The 26,835-nt window shown below is 41.1% G+C and overlaps 1 protein-coding gene across 1 annotated transcript in view; it reads right to left on the reverse strand.

Moving 5' to 3' along the window:
- The window catches only part of KLHL29 (kelch like family member 29), a 339,629-nt gene that overhangs the window by 247,920 nt on the left and 64,874 nt on the right, over positions 1-26,835 (reverse strand). The window contains exon 2 of the mRNA XM_075144971.1: positions 8,019-8,324. Coding sequence (XP_075001072.1) covers positions 8,019-8,279 — 261 coding nt within the window. The 5' untranslated portion in view covers positions 8,280-8,324. The remainder of the gene's footprint in view (positions 1-8,018; positions 8,325-26,835) is intronic.

Consider the following 26,835-nt stretch of genomic DNA (forward strand, 5'->3'; position numbering starts at 1 on the left):
AGCCAGAGAGCAGAGTTTAATATACTGTTTATCACTTCCAGGGCCAAATTTATTTTTATGTCTATCAGCTTCATAGACGACTGTCGTATCAAGCAGGAACTCAAGACCCATAGAAATCACAGGGAGAGGTGAAGCTTGGCTCACTTCTATTTCTTTCTTTCTTTCTTTTTATTCATTTGGTTCATTTGTTTTGCAAGCAGCTGGTAAATTGAAAACTGCAAATCAATCAGCAATTTGAGGAAACCAGTGCCATCAAGAAAATATTATCTGTTTGACAAACAATTTATTTTCCTTCTGATATGCATTAAAATCGTGTTTTTAAAAATGACCACTGTTTTCCTGTTACTTATAACAAAAATTATGGTATGGAGACATCCCACCCAACCGCATCTGCAGCCTTCTACAAACTGTTTGCATTGGGCTCCTCTGTACCCAACATATAACCACTCATCCTCTCCCTCAATGATTTCTCTGACATCACCCTCTTCATGTAATGCCAAAATCAGAAATTACCTAGTAAAGAAAGGATAAGCTTTCTTGAAAATAATTTCCAGCGCCTACCTCGCAAAGTTAGGCATTGACAGTAAAAATAATAAGAAACTGCTAAGTGATTCCTTGTAAAATTCTTTTTGTAGCTACGTTTGATGGTGACAATAGCAATGTGTTCCTAAATGACAGCAACCAACCTTACTATTTTACGCATCTACAACTCAGATAACCTGCCCTCCCTCAGAAGTACTGCTCCTTGAAAATAAAACCTCCACTAATCAACATCAATTCATAGGCAGGAAGCTCTCAAGCAGGCTTTTTTAACCTGACAGGAGGCTGGGACGAATTCTCTAATGAAACACCCATGCCTCCTGAATGGCAGAAGTATATATACTGCTGCATTTTTAATCGATAATCTACAACTAATACACGTTAAAACAAAGTAATGATGAGGAAAAAAAAAAGAAAATAAAAAGAACTCTAAATCATTTCAAAGAATCAAGCACTTAAATCCTGGCCAACACACATTTTGTTTAGGTTACTGTATTTCTGATATTTATCCCTTTTGGAAGTCAAGATACTTTTTGATCAAAGTGCCAAAGCCTAGAAATACTCCTTTTTCTTTATCCAAAGCTGTCATGTTTGTGACCTTGTAAGTACTTGGCTATGTCAATTAGTGCTTCAGAAATGCTGCCTTTCATCTTCAAATGGAACTGGGCCTAGAAACTGGCCAGACCTCTTAGCTCTTTCAACAGATGATAAACACATTGCAAGTCAAAAAATCCAAGCAGCTTTTTATGACTTTACAGATTAATTAGCATGCCAGGGCTTTCAGACCAATTTCAGTCCAATGAAGTATCCGCAAAAGTTGACAAACTAAAACCACATTTTGTACATTCCAATTTCTACACTATTAAAAATATGTAAAAATACATCTGAGAAAAAATACTAAAATAAGATGGTAAGAGGAAGTGACAGATCATCAGCACAATTTAAGCCCTCTCTAGGGCCAAAGTTCATTAAGAACAGCCTTCTGCAGAGGAGGCTGAAAACTGCCCAAGGCACCTCTCCAGTTTGTTCAAAGGGAAGAATTGGTTCCTCTACTTCAAGGCCTTCAAGTTTTGGAACCACCACTGATCTCACTTTGCTCTCTTGTCCCTTGGTGGCACAATTACCTCCCAGCAGTTGTGATGTCTTCATAGTAGCTTAATATGATTACTTCAGCAGAAGTCATTGCTGACTTCAATTTACAGAGATTTTTGGTCAATTTGCAATAAGCAAAAAGAAAAAAAGTCTCCTGGGTGTCAACGAACAAATCTCTGTGTTTCCTCCTCTCATTCCTGGTACAAGCTCTGTCCGTTCCTCAAAAGCAACTCTCAAAATTACTTGGGGATACCAGGAGGATACTATAATGATATTTTTCTGTGGTCAACTGTGCTGGTTTCACCAGCTGGGCTGGTGCGATGGCACATCATCGCCAACGTCATACACTTTGGCTGTCTTTCCTTGCTTGCAGACTCCTTACAGAAGGCACAGTCTAGGAGCTGCACTCCAGTTAAATGGTGTGTCACCCCAAAAGGTAAATTGTGCAAAACTTACTGAACTTTCAAACCTAGGGAATCAGGAGAATATAATTTGGGTGCCAGAGAAAACCTGTCCTTGTCTTCTGTTACAAACCATTGAGTGTTATATACTCTGGGCATTGCTCTGATTTCCTATACATTCATGTAATATTCTGCCCTAATTAGAGCTTCATACACACCAGAAGCTTGCATAGGTGGGAACGGGCTTGCATCTCATTTACCAATTAAACTGGACATTACTCTATTTCAAAAATTTATCCATAGGTAAAAATATGCTCCTGGAAAAAAAATCAGTTGCACTACTTGACATCCAGCAACTGAAGCCTCACTTATCATCACAGTAATTTACCAAAAGAAATCAGGAGGATCTTTAACACAGCTTTTGCCATTACTGCACTTGGGCTGGACTGCTACGTTGTGTCCAGATCAAAGAATTGAGAGGCTACTATCTGAAATGGTGACAAAAATATGCCTACTATCAATACAAATCCTAAGGGGAGTGGAAGAGTAGCTTTGCACAGAGAAGCTGGAAGAGCAAATCCTATATACTTCCTCACTGCATGTTTTGACTGTTTTCTAGCAACTGTTGTATTCCAATATTTATAATCTCTCTCTTTATGCAAGCCTCTTATGTTTTATAATAAAAAGAGTACATAAATTTCAGTTACCGTTGCAGAGCAAATTGTTGTATGTAATTAGTCATGTACAACATAAGGCGTAACTTGAAAAACAATTCGTGTTTATTTTTCCTCTGCTTAATCAATATTTTAAATATTTGTGGAAGCCATACACCAGCTTAGCAAATCTTCACCTCAGAAGCGAGAGAAAGAGAACAGACAACACAAATTCTGCAACGTACAGCAAATCGTCTGCATATGACACACTGCTGTTGAGGGAACTAAATTTTTTTGGACCTTAAAGGAAAGAAGCATATAACATTTTACTTCTGTGCCGTTCTACTTTATTCCTTTTTACCCTGCATTCCATGACTTGTTTTTCCTTTAACATAAGAATTTTCTTCGCTCCCCACGCATTTTTTAACGCTATTTAGTTGCAGTGATGCACGGAGACAAAGACAGTGGGGGCGATTTTTTCCCCTGCAATCCCTGCCTGACTTTCCAGAGAGGTTAACAAATGCTTTACCATCTCTGTCTTTTCTCCCACATCATAACTGTGGCTAACCACAATGGGATCAAAACTACAGTAGCAACAACACACAAGTCTTAAATGCTACAGGAATACTGTAAGTACAGGAGGCCAGGATCACATCTCAGTTATACTATTTAAAGACTTAAAACTATACAGCTATCCCTGAGCTCAACTAGAGAAAATCTTACCAAAACTGAAGACTGGCATTTTTGTAAAATTTGTCATAGGTTTAACCTTGAGAATAACAGATCATTAAGTGTGTGGGGGCTTAAGAATCAATTTATGTTCCAAGCACAGGGTTTTTAAAATTAAGGTTGAAAAAAAAATTAGTTCTCGCCTGGTGTTGAACAGATTCTGTTGATGTATCAATCTTTTCAGGCATTTAAAAATAATATAGAGATGATAAAAGTAAATGTTCTATAACCAAAAAATCTCTTGGTAATAAAATTTCAAATTACAGCCCATGACAACACTTCTAAATTGAAGCTGTGATACAGGAGCTTTGATGGAGAAAATTGTACAAGAAACTCACAAAGTAATTCGGAAAAGCAACAAAGAATGAAGGTGCTACTGAGATGAACAGAAAACATAGCTGGAATGGTGTGCAGCATCCTTAAATGAATTTTAGACTGTTTTGTTGCCAATATCTTAAGCAGTGCTGCAGTCCTATATGGATTTCTTTGATAGCTTCCTTCTACCAACAAATAACCTTACTGCAGGGGAAAAAACCAAAACCCCACCGCACGCAGACAAACCCAAACCTGAGCTCAATCATCATACATGACTGGGCTCAGAGTGTGACAAATTGATCCCAACGCCGCAGTTTAACGGCAGGAGTTGCACTCTCCTATCGACTACTTGAGGCATTCAAGGCGTTGCAGAAGTCCTTCCAGCGAAGGACTCATCCCATCAAACTGCGCTGACTCTGGGTGCTGGTCTGCGGCCCAATGCTTTGGATACAGTACCAGGGAAGAAAAGCCAAACTGAGTAAAAGAGCTGGAACTTTGCTCTCAGTGGCACAGAATGAGCAGAAAAAACAATAATCACTACCTCCGAGTGCCTCAGTTTCCTGTCGGTATACAAGGAGTGCAACATCAAACTATTTCTTAACAGGTTGTTGAGGTTTAAATAGTTTTTCTGGTATTTTCTGGCAGCCTCCGATGAAATGGGTTACAGCAGTGCAAAGTATCATCATCATTTTTTTCAGCAAAAAATACAGCTTAGGAAAATACAGCTATTTTGTTTAAATAACTCAGACCAAATATTCGTAACCACTTAAATGTGGCAGATCCACTAAGTGTGATTTGTACCAAAGCATGTGTGGTAAGAAGGTTACAGGTACACTTTGAGAATAAATTTCAAAGGTCTGCAAAGTATAATTAGTTCTAGAGTTCTCCTACACATTAATAATTAGCAATAAAATCCTTCTAAAGCCCTCCATAGAAAGATGTAAAAAGCTCTTCCAGAAGCATAAAAACCAGACCAAACACAACCCCCTCCTAGTTGGTGTTATATATCTTAAGCTTCCCTCTGAAGATGTTTCACCTCTCTCCAACAGTTAATTTGATCAATTTTTTCTCTCCTTTCCAATGCTTTTTCCGTTCATATCACATAACTCGGGGTGAAGTCTTTAATCTTACATACATTTACATAATAATTTAAAGACCAAATGGTTCAGCCAGATTAGATAGTCCAGTGGTCCTTAAAACCATTTATCTATGAATTCCCTGACCAAGTCCATCACCAACACAGCAAGTTTCACAGTCCAGTTACATGTCAGAGAGAAAAGAAGTTTTTCCCTCCATTTTGAATTTGTCACTTTAGGATTCAGTTAATTGGAAGCTGAAGAACAGGAATATGACCAATGTCTGCCAATACAGGTATCCAGAAGACAGTTCTTGTCAAACAGACTTCATTTCAGTCTTTGACAAGATTATGACTCTGTTTGATAACATGTAATGGAGGACAATGGCATGTATATGTATTTTTAATAACTATTGACTTAGCACTTTGGCAAAAAAGTCTGGAGCAATTATTAGCTGTGCAGACATGGGAACAGAGGAAGGCAGCAGTTTTATCGTCATGCAAGGGAATGATGAGTCTGATGCTGAAAGGATGCGTATGGTTTTGGTACCTGTATTTTCAAAGGCAAATGAAAAATGGAGGGGATGCAAAAGATACACAGTTATTTGGAGGCTACTAAAAATGGTAAACAGCAGGAAACTAGAAGAACCAAGGACCAAAAGTTTGAAGACAGACTAAATGGTTTATAAAAAAACCATGAAACAAACTTTTAACTGGGAGGATAATTAATTAGTAGGAACACAAAATGAAGGGAGATGGACCATTGGCCTCTATGCTTTGAGATCTTCAAACCAGCTCAGGAAGACATGCTAAAGTCAAAACTGGTAAGCGGATGACACAGAGAGTCCTTTCTGTCCTCAGCCTGGAGGAGCATTGCTGGCTGTACTCATCCTTGAACAATGAGACAAGGAGAACCAGGTTCTCAATCTTCTTGCTCCATAACACCATGATTACTTTCTTTATTCACCGTGTCACCTCTGTGTGAGAGGCACACGTGACATGACATCTGCCATAATGCTGGGGAAGGTTCAGACTGCAGAAGAGCAGCTAAGCAATCAAACGCCCCGCTCCCGACCACAAAACAGAACTAAGAATTTCAGCTTAAGATTACACTTGCCCCCCCATGAGCTGGTACCCCATAAACATGCTCTCAGAAGGCTGCAGAGGGTAGACTGTGAACTCTCCACAGCTCAAGGCAACTCAGCACATTCCTGTTTTTTAAAATAAACCAAGCAACCGCATTATTCTTCTGACTTGCGATTTCCTCATTATACGGATTTAATTTTTTATGCCTAACCATTAGCTGGATTCTACAAGGGAAAGGCACTGGCTGGTTACATTGCTAACCACAAGTGTAAATCTGCCGTGTGTGAAGGAGAGAGACAGAGTCAGGCAGGGTGAACATGAGTATGTATGAGCACCTGATGTTTTTTTCTGACACCGTTCCACATCATTAGTTGGAAGCTTGCTAGGCACCATACCCTTACATCTCTGTTCATCCTACCTACCCCACTTCTCTTTCAAAGTTTTTTCCTCTTTAGTACATGCAATTTTGAATTTTTAGAGCTGTTTAGCTGATTCTCGGCAAAAGAGGCTAGGGCAAAGACTGTATGCATTTTTACACATTTATTTTATGGGAGATTACACAGCTGATTAACAGTTCTCAGAATAAAAACTGTCCCATGTTACCTCCATTCTTGTCTATTTACTGCTTTTGATCTATTCATGCCAAAACATTCTTACTAATGAAAGTCATCAGAAAATTGTCTAATAAGGTAATTTAGAAGACAGTTCACATTGAGCATATGATCAAAAGGCATTTAACTTGCTGTTCCTGCCTCCTCTCCCCCAATAAACACATGGTTTACTGGCACTGCTACGCTTCAAAATGGTTTTGAACATCTGGGAGAAGGGCTGATCAGCTCCAGACAATCGTTGGACTCTAAGTAGACCCAGGAACAAAGGTCATGATAAATGAAATGACTGCTTTGGCTCCAAAATTGTCTCAATCTTCTCCAGACAAAGCATGATTGAAATGCATCTATCTGTGGATAGCATCTGGAGAACTCAAAATATGTTTTGATCAGAATCCTATTGGCCTCTTTCAAATGAAAATAATTTGAAGATGGAAAATTTTTAAAAACAATCACATTGTAAACTTCAGCCTAATGTTTCCTGCAGCATTGACCTTGTTTTTCTACAGTGTGAAAAAAAATCAATATAATAATGGTACTGCAGTAAAATTTCAGCTTGCTCTTGGCTTACTTTAAATAACTTTATTGTCTCCTTTCCCCCTGTCTGCGTCTGCTGTATTTGGCACTTGCAGTTATTAAAATGAAACCAAGTTGAAAGAAAATGTTAAATATCGTAAAAAGAAAACCAGCGGTGCTTCTGGCTCACTTTGCTAATGCCGTGGTCACCTTTACAATTTGCCAGGGTTTTCTATTCCCCAGCTGTTCTACCTGAATTTGCATGAAGAAAGAAACCCCAACTTTCTACTGGAATAACAACTTGTACTTTGCAGATTTAAAAGAGCGAAATGTTTAAAAAAACAAGGAAAAGTCACTCTCTTCCCTCCAATTATATATTAGAACAAAAAAGCCCTATGGTTTACTAGTGATTTCAGGTCTTTGCTGCTTAACATTTTCTTAGTCCTTAGTGTGCATTTCTGCACAAATGAGAAAGCCTGGTTATAGCAGTCCCACCGTAACACTCCAACCTGCACTAAGAACGAGGCTTTGAAAACCTTATCGGAAAGTACCAACTAAAGAGAAGTAAAAACACCATTCAGCCAAAATTATGCTCTCAAAATTATCCACTCCCTCTGGATGAAAACCACATCCACTTCTTGTCAACCACAGCTCTGTCTTGGTCAACAGACAAGAAGAGCATTCCCAAAAGCAAAAATGGGAACCACATGTTCCAGGGAAAGCAATAGAAAGCCCAAATGTAGGCAGTGCTGAAAGGAAAGAAGCATTTGCTCTGCTTGGGCTTCTCAGGAGCATGGGAACCCTCAGTCTTGGAGGAAGAACGACCTACTCTAGTGTATGCACAACACACAAAAGAATAAAAAAGACCTAGACTGCCCGTAGAAATTTTTTCTTCCTCCTCTTGGCTATACCATGAATGCAGATTTTGCAAAGGGACGGATGAAGCTCCATCTCTAACAACCCTTCAACACATCAACCCCAGAAAAAAAAGCTAAAGCCTTACTTTGGTAGTTGAAGCTGGAGACGAGTTGGCCACCAGGCTTGTGATCACATCGCTGTTGACTGTGGTGCAAGCGGCGGTGGCTGGGGTGGGGAGCCGGGAGGGGACAATGGGCAGGGGCAGCAGCCCGGGGCGGTTGTTGCTGTTGGTGCTCACGGCGCTGCTGCAGTTGGTGCTGCTGACGTGATTGCCGTTGGAGCTCCAATCCCGGCGATCCCACCCGGCCCGATAATCTCTTTCAAACCGGCTGTGGTGCCGTGACATCTCGATGGAGGGCAGCTTCTTCTCAAAGGGAACTCGAGAGCTTGCCTGAAAGATTAAAACCAAAGAGGTGTTAGGAATAAGGTCCCAGCACAGCAATTGTAGTCTACAATCACCAGGGCAAGTCCCTGCCATGGCTCCTCTGCCTTAGGAGAGCACTGTTTCTCCCCTTTTCCCAGCTAAACGTCAGGACAAAGAGAGCGGTGTAGTAAATGTTAATTTAGAACACAAATGAGAGAGTTTGGACAACTACAAACATGTGGTGGAGAGACCAATCCCTCAGACCTGAGGAAACACCATCTGCCCAAACTCTCCAGCAGAATAACAAGAAACAGCACACAAATCACGAAAAGCCGAGTTAGAAGAAAATCATCCTTCTGATAGCAGGAAAATGTTTCCAACAGCTCTGTCTTGCAGTTTTCTCAGCAGCCTTCAGATCATTTCTGTAGTTCTTTTCTGCACCTGATAAGTGACCAAATATTAATCCTAACGATCAGGGGGAGAAAAATCTACCTGCTAAGTCTATCCACTACTTCTCTATTTTCAAAGCCAAATATTGCTTTATGCAGCCCCCTCCCCTCCTTTTTGCTAGACCTCCTTATTGGAAGCTCCTACAGGAATGCTTCACCCTGTGACACCTGAGCTCTCCACAGCGTGGCTGCTCTCCAGGGCAGGCCAACGTGTCCTGTCTCCTCCTGTGCTTCCGGCTAGGCTTAAAACACTTAATATACCTAAGATGATCAAATGACCAAGTTGCTTTGTATGATCATCCCGTCCTTATCATTACTTACCTCCTCAGTCTTTGTTATCCATAGATTTTATCTGCCAGGAGCAAGACATCTGAACACAACGCTGGGAGTTGAGACTCCCAACATCTAATCCTAGTTCTGATAATTACATGTTACGTAGCCTAGAGCAGCTACTTAAGTCTTCCTGCCAAGGTCTCCTAACCTGCAGAATGGTGGCAATAACGCTATTTTCCCAGCAGAGTTCAGAGCAAGCGAAAGTTTACAGCAATTGGAATTGAAGAACAGTATAAATAAATGCTAAATATATTTATTCCCATAAATAAATAATGAGTATCTAGGTTACTGCAGCATCTGATTTATGTTATTTGCATCACATGATCCAGTAAGTTCTTTGTAATAATAACATCAGGTCAGCTGAAGCAATTTTGTTTCACAAATTATTAGATACAAAAATGAACAGTAAAAACATTTGCTTGTAATGGCTGAGGAGAGAGCTGGAACCAAACTTACCCAGAAACGTAAAGATAAGAAACTACTTAAGAGAGATATAACTTAGAAGTGGTATAAAACAGTGCGCTTATCAACAATTTAGTTATTCACCTGGTAGAAATTAAAAAAAAAGGCAAACAAAACCGACTATTATGATTAAATAATTAAAGGTTCACTTGGTTCACCAGAAAGCTACTAGCTTGAGACAAAGAAAATTCTTCCTCAGTTAAAAATTCGATAATATAAATGTGTATTAAAAGAAACCCAAAATTCCCTCCCACAATCATTATCTTCAACAAAAGGCTGAACCAAGAAGCTGCATTTGCGATGGTTATGTTGCCCCTCTGCAGGAGTGAGCAACTCCAGCGAGAGCATATATTGGGGACCACACAGCAATGTTGTAGATGCTGACCACAAAATTAACATTCCTCTTAATCCACCAGAGCCAGCCATTTTTTCTCCGGTTGGATTTGATGCAAGATTTGACTTGATGATTTGAGGGTTGAGGATTCACTGACATTTACTTAGATTCTTCTTTCTTGTCCTTTTGTGGCCATCTGATACTTTAATTCAGAAACCTCCTTTCATATTTTCTAGAGGACTGTGTGGAAATGGCAGCTATACACTGAACATGGCAAAACCCACAGACAAAAGTGCTGTGAAAGACGCTGTAGTGAAAACAGAAACTTTTGTTTTAGTAGAGGTGAAGAAAGCAAGCTTTTCCTCTAGTGGCAACCATCTCAGAATAAAATCAGTACCTAAAGATAGCATCTTTAAAGGTTAGAAATTCCACAACTATAAACCCTCTTACTTTTGTTTTATAAACCTTTCGCAAAGCCAGGCAAAAAGGGAGACTGTAAACTGCAAGCTACAATTTCAAAATATTCTTTATTATTCCTTGCTTTTGGAAAAGTTTCTTTTTAGATCTGCACGGTCTCCACCACTGTATGAAGCCAGCTTTTTTGACTGTTTGGATGGTGGCTGTCAACTGAATGCCCTTCTTTCGAGCTCGAGGATCTCCATTAGCTGTATTAGTGTACTTCTTGACAAGGCAACTAGAGACAACCAAATCACATATCCCCCACCCACCCACACACTTGAGTATATCTGACATTTAATTCAGCAGAGAGCAGAGGCACACATGCACATAAGTCAATAGCTAGCAGTTTTTGCCACACGATCCAAGACACCATGCCCCCAGCAATTCTACTATCAGATGAGACTGACAGGCAATTACGTCAATAACAAGCAGGAAAAAAGCCTGTGACTAAGCCACGCAGTAAGAAGTTTACTTAAAACCTACCACCCTCTTCACGAGCAAATTCACTTCTTTGTCCAGCTACTGTATTTCATGATATTTCCAATAAAAATTAAAAGCCAGGGCTGAACGTCACATTTTTTTCTATGCATCGCATTAAATATACACTGCTGGTTTCAACGTGTCATTTTTGGCTGGATACAAAGAAATTTGACAGCAACAAGATGTGCAGAAAAACCAGAGGGGATAACTATCTAATAAATGAGTATTCAATTGCTAGTGCTTGCTATTAATTGTTTAAAATTAGAAACTATATAAAATGTTCTCATAAATAGCTGCTGGGTGAGGTAAGAAATGGTTTGTGAAGTGCCTAGCTAATTTTTAAATATATTTTTGGATCCAGAGTTTATGCTTTGTCTAGACTATTTTTGTCAAGGATCATAATCATAATAATAATGCTTTAAACATGTTTTGTACTCATAAGAAAAACTTCTCCAACAAAGCATGTCCCAAGCCAAGCATAATCATCACATTCCTCTGCACAGAACTTGACGCAGAGCAGCATAAACCATCTTGAGAAATGGCAGTGACGGAGGCCAGTGGAAACCACACACGAACAGCAAGGAGGACAGCAGTCACTGTAATCAAAGATGTATGAGCATTTTCATCCTAACCCAGTCGCTACCGGTTTCAAAATACCCAATGTTAGGTTAAAATTTTCCAGACATGGTTTCTTTCCTTTTTTTTTAGTTTTTTTTTTTTCTTTTTTTTTTTAAGAATAAACAAAAAACCACCCCTTTCTGTTGAGGAGACAGGGAGGAGAAGAATGATCAATACCTAATACTTACCAATACCAGTATCAATACCTACAAATAATTCGTATGTTTTCCCTTTTTAAGGGAAGTTTTCCTCAACATTCATATGCATGCGTTTTCCTCTTAAATAGCTTTAGGTCCCTCTAAACAGCACTAAGGAAGAGAAAGAACGTTTTTACCTTGTTTTTCAAACTTGGGGAACTCCCAGTGCTGTCTGCACTGAAGTCACCGCCCCAGCTAAGCCTTGGCTAATTATAGATCTATCAACCTCAGTTTTGGGGCCAATTTTTCAGCTAGCACAAAGCTCCCCGCTGCCACGTCTAGAAGTCAGTTCTCGAGCAGATAAGCCTAAAGCTATCTCAGACACGTCTACATCAGAGCCATAAAACCGCAATGTAGACATAGCCGGCAATAGAAAGAACATATGATTTGCATATCTCAGAATAGAAGTCTATGAGGAGGCATACTGCATGCTGTTACTGCTGAAAATCACTCTGTACAGCTAATTCAGCTGACATACTATCTTGTGAAAGTGGTAAAGTCAATGAGACAGGCCTTCCCCCACTCTCTACTCAAGACGTAATCACCGGAGTAGCCGGGTGTCTTTAATCTTGGCTAGAAAGGAAACGTGTGTTCCTGTTTGTCACATAGAATCAAAGGATTTTATTGTGCAGCCAAAAGGAAAAAAAACTCTCTTAGAGGGAAAAAACCCCCACCCTGCTAAAGAGAGAGAAGAGAAGAGAGAGAAACCCATAGTTGTTACTGGATGAACTGATAAATTCAAAGCAAAAAGGAGATCAAATTGGTATTAAGGGAGAGCTATGGAAAAGGCTATAAGCTAAAGAAGAGAGATTGAGCAACCAGAGGAAAATAAAAATCCCATGACAAATCTGAAACGAGATTTAGTGATATGGCAAAGCAAACAAAACGCCTATCTCAGTCCCCAAAGACTACATCACTGTGTACGCGTTGCAAAAATCATGCCAAGACATAGACAGCCCTCTGTTTCAGAGAAGGGTTACTTCTGGAGCCAGGCATGAGGATTGTACATGCCAACCCTTTCCTCCATAATGTACTTTCACAGCAAGACAGGCTTGGGAGGGTAGAACAGGGAAGAGTAAGAGAGTAACGAAACAATACTGAATGACCTTCTGAAGAATGCGACAGGTATCTCTCCTAGCCCTCCAAGGCCAAAATATGCAGTGCAGCAGGTGAGAGAGACCATAAAAAGAAATGACTTTAAATCTATCACTCTTGAGGGAAAGTAAAATGTGCGAGTACCCCTGCTTGAGAAAATAACTTTTTCTGTGACCAGGAGTTTTAGAAATGTCTCATATAAACACCTTGCTCAACAATAAAATTTGAAAAGTTTTCCTGCAAAACATGAGCGTCTTCAGGACTAAAATGTGGGGCACCTACACAGATGACTACATCCAGCCTCCAAATTTACCCAAAACACTTTGGCCATTTGGAAATCCTCCTACCTTCTTAGTTTAAAACCACCTTCCTCCGGGTACTCATTTTTCACCACATCTCTTATGCAAGCTCATTTGTTCCTTGTTTCCACAGCTTCCACACACATACACAGAGGCAAGAAAAAGACTAGAGGCATTTGAGATAGCAGCGTGCTAACTACAGGCCTCTTACCAGGTTCAAACAGATCATTGCTGCAGATTTATTAAACTTCAGTGATTAACATTTCATTTTATGCTCGATACATTTAAACACAGCCCTTCTTCCCCCAAGCCCAAAACACTCACTGTTCTGCCGAGAAAATGTTTCCTATTCACGTTCCTCTAAATGACAGTCTGGCTCAAGCCTTAGAGCACCGTTTTCCCTGCTCTCCACGCTTATCTAGTCAAGGTCTCCTTAAAACGCCTGTCCTCACAGATATAAATATAAGGAAAAACAAGCTTTCAGCCAGTCTGAAGCTAGAGAATCAGATTTCTTAGACTATTAGTCAACTTCATTAAGTGACTTCAAAAATAAAGGTCAACCTTTTAATTTAAATTTTTCCTGAGTAAGCATGTGTTTCTAAATTTACCTTTTAAATAATAACATTAGAGAAATACGATAGGCAAGAGAGGTTGGGAGACAGAGCAACGGAAGTAGATACACGGTCATTAGGGAAATGGAAGAAAAGACGAAAGAAAGAGTCTGAAACAGTAAAATAAGCAGCTAAATAGCCTTATGTGTTTTCAGACTGGATGAACAGAAGCACAGATAAAATAGCCTATTAGACAGCTTCAAAACCAGTTAAGTGCATGTAGGACCTAAGTATTTTATGAGATCCACACAAAAAAAAGATGAGGAAGAAGAGAGATCTGCTGTAATCAGATCTAGCATGAAGAACTGTAACTGATAAAGAAGAAGATGTCTAAGTATACCTAAGCTTGAATGATTTAAGATACACGCTGCAGGGAAAATGTTACTGGATGCAGTTTTATCAGAGCATACTGACACAACCACCTCTTCCTGAGGCACAGGACTGAAGATATAATTTATGCATACAGCACCAAAATCCCGTTGAAATATATCAGCGTTACCATAAATTCTGGATATAACTCAATAGTAAGGTCATACATGCACATGTATTACACACGTGTAAATGTGTCTTTCAGAAAATCTTACAAATAAAATAGGGTACCGGTAGACCTGGCAGCTTCAGGAGCTACTCCTCACTTCAGAAGTGTGACAAACAAAATGTTTTATTCAAGCTCAACATTATTTATAACCTACAAAGACTTTCTTAGACACATATGGAATCACTGTTATAAGCCTACATGGATCTGACTAATCCATTTTCACAATTTTTACTTAACTTCTTTTTTTCCATTTGGGTGACTTCATTGAAAGACTCCTTTGTTAGACAAAGGCAGTAGGAATCCAATCAAGAGATTCTGTAAAGCTGAACTACAAGCAGCTGTGTAGAAAGATAAGACCCAGAAATATTTGAGGGGCAAGGAAACAACTTTATTATCAAGCAAGGTCTACTTTTGTAAACCCCTGATTTAGTCTTGTAAACATTTGTAAAGCTCCTGTAAAATCCAAGACAAGGCAGAGACACTTGAGCTGCTTTGCTATAATCAGATCTTCAAAAAAAAAAAAAAAAAGAAAAAAAGGCCCAAATCCTAACCCTGTGATAGGGGTGTGATAAAGGAGCAGTAGATTTAAGAGATTATATAGGATTTAATTTTCCAAATATATGCTGGAGGAGGCAATGCTTTGGGACATATTTAAAAAAAAAAATCAGAGCAGTAACACAACAGTGTCTTCTCAGGATAGAATTCACTATGCAAGAAGCACAAATGAGACTTTTGCTTCTCTGACCCAAAATATTGTAGGAAAGTGTGTACGTTTATTATTTCTGAGTACTTAAGATGAATATGGAAATCTTCTCTTTAGATAAGTAAAAAGATAAACTAGGCTATCCAACCGAAAAAAAACCCAGTCACAATGAGAGTGAAACCATACCTTACCAGTCTGGTTTCTTTCTCTCCAAGTTGGGAGTAAATAAGGGGTTATTAAAATTTCTGTATATGTATGTTTTATTACTAAGCTTCTTGGAAATTTATCTTCAATATGATCATTTCCTATATTTCGTCATTTGCTTTCAAATGCTAATTCCTTTACAACCTCAGCGGAGTAGATAACACATCCTGCAATTCACCGATCATGAGCACTGGTAGGGTGAGAAAAATTCACAGAGGTCCAGCGGCGTCTGTGGTCCTGCTGCTCACACTGTTGGAACAGAAGATGAAGCCCAGTCCCATCTTGAACCCTGCTGCATGCCAAATTTGGACACACACAAAGTTATGGGGTTTACCTCTGGTGCAGGGGTTTCCTTCTGGGGAAGCCCCCTGTCATCCAAGTGTTTTGGACTATTTTGAAAGGCCTTGATCCACATCCTTAGACACACTTATTGTCAATTATAAATTGATAGAAAGCATGTCAAAATATACTGGTCTGGGATATGTATCTGGAGAAAATTCCTAACTCCATTCCTCTGCCTTCAGGTTTTTATTGGAAGGATCTCCCACTTGACCTGGTTCTCCCCCTTGGCTTGTTGCAAACACCCTCCAAAAAGCTCAGAGCAGAACTCAACCCTCTCCACATCCCATTCCCAAAAATCAATTCTAGCTGCCATTTGCTGCAGATTCTTGGGCTTTCCAAGGTCCTTCTGCAGCAACATGACTGGAATTTTGCACAGCAGTTTTCTAAATTAAAATCCACCAGAACTTTACACAAAGGCATAATAACTTTCTCAGATGTCTCTACAGGGTCGCAGGTAGCTGGCACTGCCCGGAACCCAGCCTTGTTAAAAAGGGGGAGAGAGAAAAACATGATGCTACTCTGTAACACTCCTGCTTGCAAAACACTGCCCAAAACACTGGCTTCCCTAATTAAATTATCTCATTAGCATGAAAAGCAAACAAAAGAAAACCAAATGCCAAAAGCTGCTATGTTAAAGGCCAGTTCGTGGAGGGTTTGTGCAGAAAGACTCAGGCAGCAGAGTCGGTGGTCAGCACCCCGACTCCCAGCACAGGGGCTGGCTGAGCATCAACTGGTGGCCGGGGTCCAAAGGTGCCCACCGGGGAGAGGTAGAGGAGGGAAGAGAGGGACACGACTAGATTTCTTCTGGGGACATGGGCCATCTTCTCGAAATGCATTAAGCGTGGCACCTGACATACCTAATCTTGCCTAAGACTTCATAGTTAATAAAGCAGAAATGTAGAATAAGCTACTGTCAGTGTTGCCAAATGTCACAAATTAAATCTCACCAAATTTAATTAACAGGATCTTGGCTCTTTTGAGGCTGGTTTCTTGGCCGGGGAGGGGGAGGGGGGAAGGAGGAGGGGACTAGGTCCTCAAATTACATTTGGACAAGGCAGAAGAAATTTCCTTTGATTTACTGCCATTCTCAATTTTCCAGCCCTTGGGGAAGACTGATCAATCAGTCAAAACTATTAGAGGAGAAAGCTCTCTGCCAAGGAAAGGGTTAAATGCAGCATATTTTACAGCAAAAGCTCTCTGGATCACCTGTATTGCTGCAAAACTGTATAATAAAGAAACTGTATTTTGAATTTCCCTCTCAGAGGATATTTTTGGGTCATCCCACCCCTGTCATTGTTCACATCTAAAAGCTTCAGCTAGCACCAGGAGAAGTAGTAAATTTTCTCTTCCAGGACTGATGCCCTCTGACCACACAGAGTTTTCTGACATTTTGTTAAAAGGAGACATATATCACTCCCCCAAATCAAGACGACATGTACACTTACAGCATGAAACAGTCACTAAGTATGTGGTATATAGAAAGAGCTTATTAGATGCAAAATGCCTCAGAAAAAACAAGAAACACTAAATCTACTGAACATTAGACTAGCACAGTCCATATCAACATGCATCCAAGCACCTTTGAGGTTTTAACATGATTCGCTTCACGCTGTTGTCTGAGATAGGAAAGTGCAGTTATCCCAATTCTGCAATAAGAAACTGAATTTCCAGAGACTATGCAAGATCCCTACACTGAGGGGAATAACTACAGTTTTTCCAGTTTCTGGTGCCCTAAATGCAGGACTGTTGCCAACCTCCACTCACAGATCCTCAAAAACTCACCTCGCTCTTTGTTTAAGGAGCCACATATATTCTTGTCGCACTTTTGGAGGTTGTGAAGGGCCTGGAGAGGGGAGTTTCTCTGCGTATTTCTATGAGACATTTGTTTGCTTCATGGCAACGGTACCATCAGTACCAGCACATCAGTACCAGGCGCCCCTTCTCCTGGCTGGAAATACTGGACTTCTAGCTCACCCGGCAGACACTTAGGGCTTTCAAATCTAAGCATTCTCTTCCTGGTGCATGTCACTGAAGTTGGCCAGAGCCCACGTTATCTGTCCATCTGCAGTCACAGCTCATCACCTCTGTGTGGCCTAACCATGCTTCATAAAATGGACTGATTTTATTTTCAGTTGGTTCAATAGAATAAGTACCACTTACATCCAGTTGCTATTTTTGTTTTGTTTTGAAAGGCAATGCTTCAAGAATTAGCGGGACAGTGCCACCATCCCAATGAATTAATACCACATGCAGTATCAAAGTTAACTGCTTCTCAGCTTGCTCCTGTGCCTCTTAAAAGCTATTCCTGTTATCACTTCTTCCACCATCCTCACTTAAAATTGCCACCAGCGACTCATGTTTATCTTTTCAACTGTTGGATAAGGACTGTTTGCTGAATGCAGTAAATCAGCAACCTACCTTTTCTAGGCCAGAGGTCTGAAGCTTTTAATTAGTTGCTTTAGAAATAACATGATCAAGTAAGAATCAGCTCATTTCTCAAAAGCATGAACCACTCACCATATCGCTCTCAAGATACATTAGGTGATGTAAAACCTTTAATAATTACAGAAAGAAATCAAATCATGTTTGGTAAGCACCTACTTAAATAATGGATTTAAGAATACCAACAATCTAGTTAAGAATACAACTTCATAAAACTCCTAGATTTGCAAGCACTGGCCAAAATGTCTGCATTTTATCCTGAATAGCAATCATTCATTTTCGTTCAACCAAAGCTATATGCAGTCTTGTAGCGAGATTCTTATATACATGCCAAATGCCTGTATAGCAAACATCTGGCCTCACTTCTGTTCCATGGATTTGCCAAAGCCTAAGTCCATCAGTTGTTTTTTTCTTGTGACTTTGTTTTTTTTTCCTCTTTGCTGTGCCTCAGGTTGTTTTTCTTAAAGTGAAATCATTAAAACAGGCAGAAAGAACGCAGGAAGAAGTAAGAAGAGCATCTGAGTAATCTTCCAGTGGGACTAATTTTACTAAGTATTTGTGCTACTGCTACCAGTCAATCACTACAAGTATTATTGAGAAACTAAAAAAAAAAAAAAATTAAACTGCATTTAGCAAAGAATATTGGCATAGGAAGAAGGAAAAACACATATGCTCTTCTGTAAACTAGAAGCTCAGTTTACTCAAATGTCCTCAATATCAATATAAAATGTAAACGTAAATGTAACGTAAAAAAAGTAACTTGCTGTTCCCTTATTTTGCATTCATTCTACATCCGTACTTCTCCGAGGCAACAGATCAGAATGGTGCATTGCTTTCCCCTCAGGCCAAGTGTAATAAACAGGCAGGTGTAATATAAGGCTGCGGTGTCTCAGCTCTCCTCCCAAACAATTGATCTTCCAGGCCTACGGTGTAATTCAGTCTTGGTAGCTCCCTTCACATGCCTCATTCCTGATCGGTCAATTATTTCTAATCAAGCAGAATTAAAGTGTTATTTTTGTGAGGGGGGATGATATTCACCAGTGACCGAAGTGAAACTAATAAACTAATTTCCCTTTACTGCCTTGGGCAAAACAGAAAAATTCAAGACTATGAAAGAAAGACTGCAGCTGTTTCATCAGTCTGTTGCCCAAACGCGCTTGCAATTTACTATCTTTAAATTCAATTTTTGTTCACAGGACAATTTTGGAAACAGAACACAACAAAAAGAAAACAGCAAAAAAGGAAGCAGCGAGGGTGTATGACTGCAAGACAGAGCTGTGCAGTGCAAGCTTCCCAAGAGGAGGGGAATAGCACTCTCCTGTTCTTTGAAACAGAGCGTATTCCTCCTGCCAGTAGCAAATTTATCCAGTAGATGTCAACACCAGCAAAAAATGTGTGTAAAGCCAACCTTAACAGCAACAGTACAACAACACTTCAATTTACAGGAGGGCATCAGAGAATAGTTTAGTATTTGGAAGCATCACATACTTATTCTCTATTGTCCCATCCCTGCATCTTCCAGTATGGATCCAGCCTGGCCCATCTGTCAATAAACATATGTGGAACAAAATAATTTCTTTTTTTGCTTTTAGAATAATTTTGTCTGGTTTGCTGGAAAATGGAAAAACTGCTCATGAGCATGTGATTACTTTCAGATTAGATCGGAAGAAATTTTTCAGAGGAGGAGCAGGGAGAAGGGTGAGCAAAACACTATGCGGTGCAAAGCGACTACTACAAGCAAAATCTTCATAGTTACCAAATATAATCTGAAGAGGTCTGTTCCCTTCTGACCTTTCGCTGCATGGTTAAGCAATGCAATGATTTCATGGATTTTGCTCTTTCCTCAAGAAGCTTCTCAGCCTACAACAGTGACCTGAGATTCCCACGCCGACCCCAGGTCAACAGATACTTGTTGTTCCTCTAAGGTTTTTTTCTTTTATGCAATACACCAAGGACAGTCTGTTGTAAGCCTTTTAGTGTTATTATCACTCAAAAGACTGAATTTGCTGACAAGTTTTAACCATGCAAAAAAACAAGGCCATTGCTGTTGACACGTTTAAATCTACTATTAAGATCTGACTGTTTGAACAGCTTGCGTGTAGAATCTGAAGTACAGATTTCTGTTTCCTTTTTGTTTATTTTTAGATAAACCTTGTGTTTCTACTCTGCAATGTTTGCGTTTGGCTGCTGAGCATGCAGTAATCGCATACATTATATGCATTGCTTAGAGACACTTTGTATCACAGCCCATCAGGTTTTTTTGGATAGATGAAAAGAGAAGGAATAACAGATCATTTTCCTGATTGATTAATCCTTCCTCACATTGCCATTTCCCCATAAACATGAGGAGGAAAACCAAAAGTATGTTGTGACATCTAATAGCGAGACATTGAAGCAAATTATTTTATCCCTGCTACAAAACTTACTAAGGAGTTTGTTTTCACACAGATCTAAAAAATGGCAAGGAGACATAAATGAATATATTACAGAGACTTATCACTTTGAGCAGAGTTATTCCTCACGTGTAAAACCTTACAGCTCTTAAGAGAAGCATACACCCTACGTAACAGCAACAATGTAGCTGCAGCTTATCTAATCAGTCTGGCCAGAAATTCGGGCTCTTTAAGAAAGCAAAAACAGTGGCCAAAAGCTGAGACTGTCAATTACCACCATTTTAAGCAATTCTTAGGCATCAACAGAAGCGGGCACGGGAAGATCAGGCAAAGGTACTGCGCTCCCAGTAAATAATCCTAACAGATGATGGCATGTGAGAGAATAAAGCCACAGCTCTAAACCCTGGGGAAAGGCATCGAATGCAAAACCTAGCCCTGTGTGCCGGGAGGCACCGGCAGCGCGCCCCGCTTTGGGAAGTCACGTCCTGCTCCACTGCTCTGGGTGCAGGCACATACTACCCAAGGCAGAGCCATAAATAGTTTGGAAATAAGACGCATATCTTATGAAGAACACCGGCGTTTCGCAGCCTTGTATGAGCAATTCTTTTAATTACCGTCAACATTTTCTCTGAACCCCCGTCTCAAAGAAGCAGTGGAAACTTTTGATTTGCCGTGACACCTTGATTGCCGTGTGGATGAGTCACTGCATCATTTCTGTTAGTCTTACGAATTTATAGATTTTTAAGGCCAAAAAGCACAGGAGGCTGTTACGATCGCTCTGCTCTGGCTCCGTGACCAGCACAGCCCTCCCGCCTCATCCAGCAACCCGCCTGTCTGACAGAAATAGGGACCAGGAAAGTCACACATAAAATTATAATACATGTCTAAGCTTGCCCATAAACACCTGAACAGTTCCCTCTCAAAAGAAAAAAAAAAAGTAAAATTATTGATTATTACAATGAACTAACATACTTTCCTCATCAACATCTTTTTTCCTAGCAGTTTATCCGCAGAGGGAGGCTGCAGGGCGGTGTCTGCAGGAGCCCGGGGCTGGCCCTGTGCCGCTCACAGCCGGATCCAGCCGGTTCCAGCCGGTTCCAGCGGTTCCATGGTGGCCCCACCACAGGGCACAGCTGAGCCCATCAGCCAAAGTGGCGCTGCCTCTGTGAAGCATTTCTGAGGAGGGGGAAGAGCACTGCACAGGCAGTGAGGGATGAGGAAAACAGTGTGAGAAACAGCCCTGCCGACATGGAGGTCAGAGAGGGAGGAGGGGGAGGAGGTGCTCCAGGCGCCGGAGCAGGGACTACCCTGCAGCCTGTGGAGAGGGACCACAGTGGAAGCAGATATCCACACCACAGCCCATGGAGGACTTCAAGGTCCTCTCCTCATGGAGGGGAGCCTGTGCTGGAGCAGGTTCCTGGCAGGAGCTGCGGCCCATGGAGGACCTGTGCTGGAGCAGGGAAGAAGCATGAGGAGGAGGGAGTGGCAGAGAGGAGCTGTTAGGGACTGACTGCGACCCCCATTCCCATCCTCCCATTGGGGAGGGGGGAGGTGGAAGAGTCGGGAATGGAGGAGTGAAGTTGAGCCTGGGAAGAGAGGGGGGCTCGGGGAAGTTGTTTTAACTTTTCTCTTTGTTTCTCACCATCCAACTCCATTTTAATTGGCAATAAACTAATTTTCCACGAGTTGAGTTTGTTTTGCCCATGACGGTACTTGGTAAGAGATCTCCCTGTCCTTATCTTGACCCATGAGCTTTTTCATCTTATTTTCTCCCCCTGCCCTGTTGAGGAGGGGGATTGAGAGAGCGGCTGGGTGGGGGTCTGGATGCTGGCCATGGCCAATCCACCACAGCGAGCAAAGACCTGCAGCAAAAAAGAACTAATTTTTTTTTTTTCCTTCTTCCAGAATCTCCCAAGGCAGTTCACACACTCATTCTCTGTACTAGTGGCGAGGAGGGACAGAAAGGACTGAATATTTCTGTATCTGCAATATTTTACTGTATTTATGAAAGACACCATGGGGAAGACCTCCTACATTATTACGAAGGCTGGGTTTTTGCTTTATTACTTGCTTTCAGGATGTGCTTTATTCCCAGTTTCTTACAAAATCTTGCTCCGTGCATTATATCATCGTATTTTTGCCTATCCACTTGTAAATAATTTCTAAGCTGACGTAAGTGTATGAGCTGCTTGGAATGATCTTCACAGATGGAGTGCTCTACCAATTGCTTTCCTGAATAAAGTACATATCCATTGTATTTCCTTGATCTTCTAGGTAAGTAATAACATCCACTGAGGATGGATTAGACATACAGTTCGAAATAATGCCTGTCTATAACTAGATGTCTTATTTCCCCGCATTCACATAATGGCCCCATTACATGCTTGATTACTGTGGCCAGGCTAAACAGAGCAATTTGTTTAGAAGTTTCCTTTCTTTTTTTTTGTATTAGCAGAAAAGTCCAACTTTGTCTATTTACTGAATCCTATGATTTTCCGAAGTTTATTTTCAATGGTCCCGAAGACTGCATCTGCTAATTCTTTAGAGACAGACTCTTCAGTGCATTTCATTCAAAATTCTTAATACACAATTTTGCAAGATGCCCTTTCTTCTCCCGCTTTGGTCTTCATTCCCAAAGTTACACTTTCTACCAAAATTTTCCTACACAAATTTATCCAGTTCCTCCTATTTTAACACAATGATAAGCATTTATGTGGCACTCTTTGTCTTCAAAGCATTTTACAAATATTAAATATTTAATGCTCATGGCATCCCTCTTACCCTCAACCCCATTTTACAGGTAGGGAAACAGACTCACAGGTTAAGTGATTTTGTTTCAAGTCACATCACAAGTTACTCACGGATGTGAGACCAGAATATATGAGCTCAGATTTTCAGTTCCGTACTCAAAAATAGACCAGCCTTGTTCTTTCACTGAAATAATAAAAATAGTAATGAAAAACCTTGCTCTTGTTCAAGGAGAATTTATCCATCTCTTTGGAGGTTCTGAATGCAACCCAAAAAACCACAGGAAAAGCACCCCAAAATGATCCAGGAGGGCAGCTACCAGCTTTGTAATCCATATCCTCCTTTTCCCGTGTTCTACAGGGAAACCCACAAACGTACATTATCGGAAAAGGGGACAACATGTTTTCAAGCATTTATATACAGCCACACACACACATATATATATACTCAACCGAGAACAGACACCTTCCAGCCAGACAAGAATTTGCAATTTAAAAACTGACGTACGTTTCAAAATGGCATCACTAAAGAGCTTTAGCATTTGATAAGAAGATTACAGTATATTCAATTGCACACAGCAAAAGCCTTTTAAAATAAAGTGCAGGAAGAGTGAAGCCAGGCATTTGCAACAAGATAACAAGAAGCTAATCGGCCAGCGGAAAAGGTGCGCTGTGCTGCAGAGAGCATTCAGGAGCCAGTCAGGTTTCGAAACTCAAATAATGAGTGGGGTTTTTTTTTAGCTTTAACATTTTTCATAATCCAAGCGGGAGGTCTAAACACAGCCTGTATGCAACATTAACTGTATTCCCCTTTAACAGGCTTCTATGGGAACAAATGCTCAGTGTCAGGCTGGTACTATACATCCATTTAATTGAGCTGAGAGAACTCTCCTGCCCCCGAAGAAAGCTCATCTCTTCTCTCCATGGATGCGACTATAGAGCTAGCAGATAGTATCTGGCCCTCACTCATTATGTATACAACCACCTAATTATCTCCCAGAGACTCCCCGTTTTGTAGAAGTTTCTTTTTGGAAACGTCATCCGTTGGCTGAATGGAAAGCCAAATTCAGCCCTAGATACGGTGACAGCGAGCGCCGTATCCACTGACAGCCGACACTGGAGCATCCCTTGCTGCGACACGCAGGAAGCGGCACAGGAGCCTGCAGTACCGCTCACAAGAGAGACGTGCTCCTGGTGTTACGCTCAGGTCTGTTTAAGATTTCTCCTGCAAAATGCACACGTGCGAGATCAACAGTACGAAAGCACACTCAGAATTTAAGAGAAACATGGTATGGGTAGGAGCCATAGATAAACAAAAAATGTATCTGCGTATTGCACTATTTCCTCCTCTGTGCCATTGGGTTCTTATTGCTTACGTTGCTCCCATGCCACCATATCCAAACACCCTTGATACCTGTTTAACTGTGACAAAATCTCCGGAGGTCAAGAACTGTTGTTATCCCTCCTCTCCAGCTGACGAACTGAGGACAGAGAGAAAATGGACGAAAGCTAGAAGAAGCCCTCAGGTAGGGAGAGCAGAGCTCAGACACTGTATCCAATTTAAACACATACAAAACCCCTCAAGGCTTATATACCTCAGAGTCTGCAGGAAACCACATTTTTGCTAATAAAGCTATTTAGGTGCCCAACGTCCTGCTGTTATATAAGCCAAAGGGAACATCATTTGGACATTTATCACTGCAGGAACATTGGAAATTCCCAAATGAGGCAACCACTGCCCAAATCCCGTGGTGTCATGTCACGAGCCCCTCCAACTCACACGGATGCTCTTAGTTGAGCGCCGAAGGGAGGTAATACAGTGTGACTTGTCCTGCCGAGGGATCTGGTTTCTAGCTTCGGCTCCCTATATAATTGAAGCACGGGGCATTAAAGAAATCTGCTGGGCTCAGAGGTTTCCATGCCAGGAGCTGGATGCCGATGTGCCCAGCATGGCTATGTTCAGCACAGCACTGGGCCTAGAGGTCTCTTTTAGGTGGTACTGATGCTTTTTTAACTCCAGCTTTAGACTGAAGGCAAGGAGTGGGTATAATCCTCTGCTCTCTTGGGATGTCCTGTGTGACTCTGGGCTCAGCTCAACAGAGCGCTGGAGCTCACTGGAGAGAGATAAGAAAAACAACCAAGGATGCACTGATTTAGCACCACGCCCCCACCGCTCTGCTAACAGAGCTTTTGGGCAGACTTAGCCAAACCCCGCATCTCAGCCAAAGCCCATGAGGCAGGACACTGGTGATTCTGCTGCCACCACTCTTTGGGACTGAAGCCACTGCAATTTAGCAAGCGTGCCAGTATCCTCCTCAGGCACTCACATGCTCAGCTACTGCACGAAGTACATGCTTCTGCCTTCCTGGTCAGATGGAGGCTTTTTTTTTTTGCCATTTCATTTTTAAGATTATAGGATTTACACAGATGCTGGTAAAATATTTTGTAGCACTGCCATAAAACAGCAGAGTGGAGGTAACACACGTATTATGAAAGCTATGTTATTATAATATGTAGCTTTTCTGTTACAAATTACATTGTACAGGTTACAGTAAAGTCTACACAAGTCATGTTGTGTCAGTAATGTGCATATGGAAGGAAAAAGAAACAACAATTTCCCTGTGGATTTTAATACACTTAGCAAAATGGCCAAGATTAAATTCCTTGGGGAGGGGGAGCCAAACCCTATTCATGAAGGCCCTGTGTTTTATTTAAATGAGAAATACAACTATGCAGTTGTCACAACTATGGAAATATCAGATAACACTGAATTAAAGCCCTTTTCAGGAATGTACAAAACACAGCTTGCTGTCCCTGTCTGTTTTTTAATCTTGAACCACTGGCTCTCTGAAGCAGCCAAGGAAACTTGACTATCTTATTCACTTGCCACACAGTTCAGAGGTCCCATGCCCATCCCTCCACCTTGCTACTATCAGAACTCGGGGCAGCTGAGGGCTCCTTGCCCTGGCAGCAGTGGGGTCTTGGGGTGATGGGAAAGGCTGGAGGGAAGCTCAGTGAAGGAGGTCCCGAGTTAGCCTGGAGGAGGATGGGGAGGGAGAAGGAGCAACAACAGACCACCTGCAGATGCAGCTTAAAGCTGGGACTCTGCGGCATGGAGGAAGCCCCCTTGCAGCCTTTCCCAGTTTTCTCCCCCAGTCTTGATCATTCTTTCAATCAATCTTTTTCCTCCATCCTTACCACATCCCCACTGTGTCTCATATTTCTACTCACCACCTCCCCTTCCACCATGGGCCCCTGTTCAGGTCCCTTTCCCCTATTGCTTCATGTCAAAGCAAGAATTCATCCAAGACCTTCCCCTGCCCCCAAACAAGACTGACCAAACAGGCGGTTTGTAAAACTTTGTTTTCTTTACTTGGCTACTCTTAGCTTTTTGACCTTTCTTTTTCCATCTTAAAATCCCTAAATGAAACAAGAGTGACCTGATGTACCAATAGTTTGGCAAGCTGACACCATTAAAAAGAAACAAAGGACTCGTATCCTATTCTCAGATGTAGAGAGGAGAAAACAGAGGTGAAGAAGCAGGTGGGAATTTAGTGGTGATAAAATGTAAGTGACAAACCTATAATTTATTAAGCTTCTAAGCATAGTTTTACCCAAAAACCAGGGCGAAAAAAAAGTTCCCTCCTAAATAAGGTATTTAGCAGAAACCTTTAAGAGAACCAACAACCCCTCTCTCTCCCAATTCAGCTATCTACTCCTCACCCCTCGCAGGAGACTTTATTTTTGGACAATTAATTTTATTAGCTTAGAAGGGAAAATTTCAGCGGCCAGCAGGAACACCTGCCAATCGACCAACCCTTTCTATTTGCGA

This window comes from Calonectris borealis, chromosome 3 (genome assembly GCF_964195595.1).
Source record: "Calonectris borealis chromosome 3, bCalBor7.hap1.2, whole genome shotgun sequence".
Lineage (NCBI taxonomy): Eukaryota > Metazoa > Chordata > Aves > Procellariiformes > Procellariidae > Calonectris > Calonectris borealis.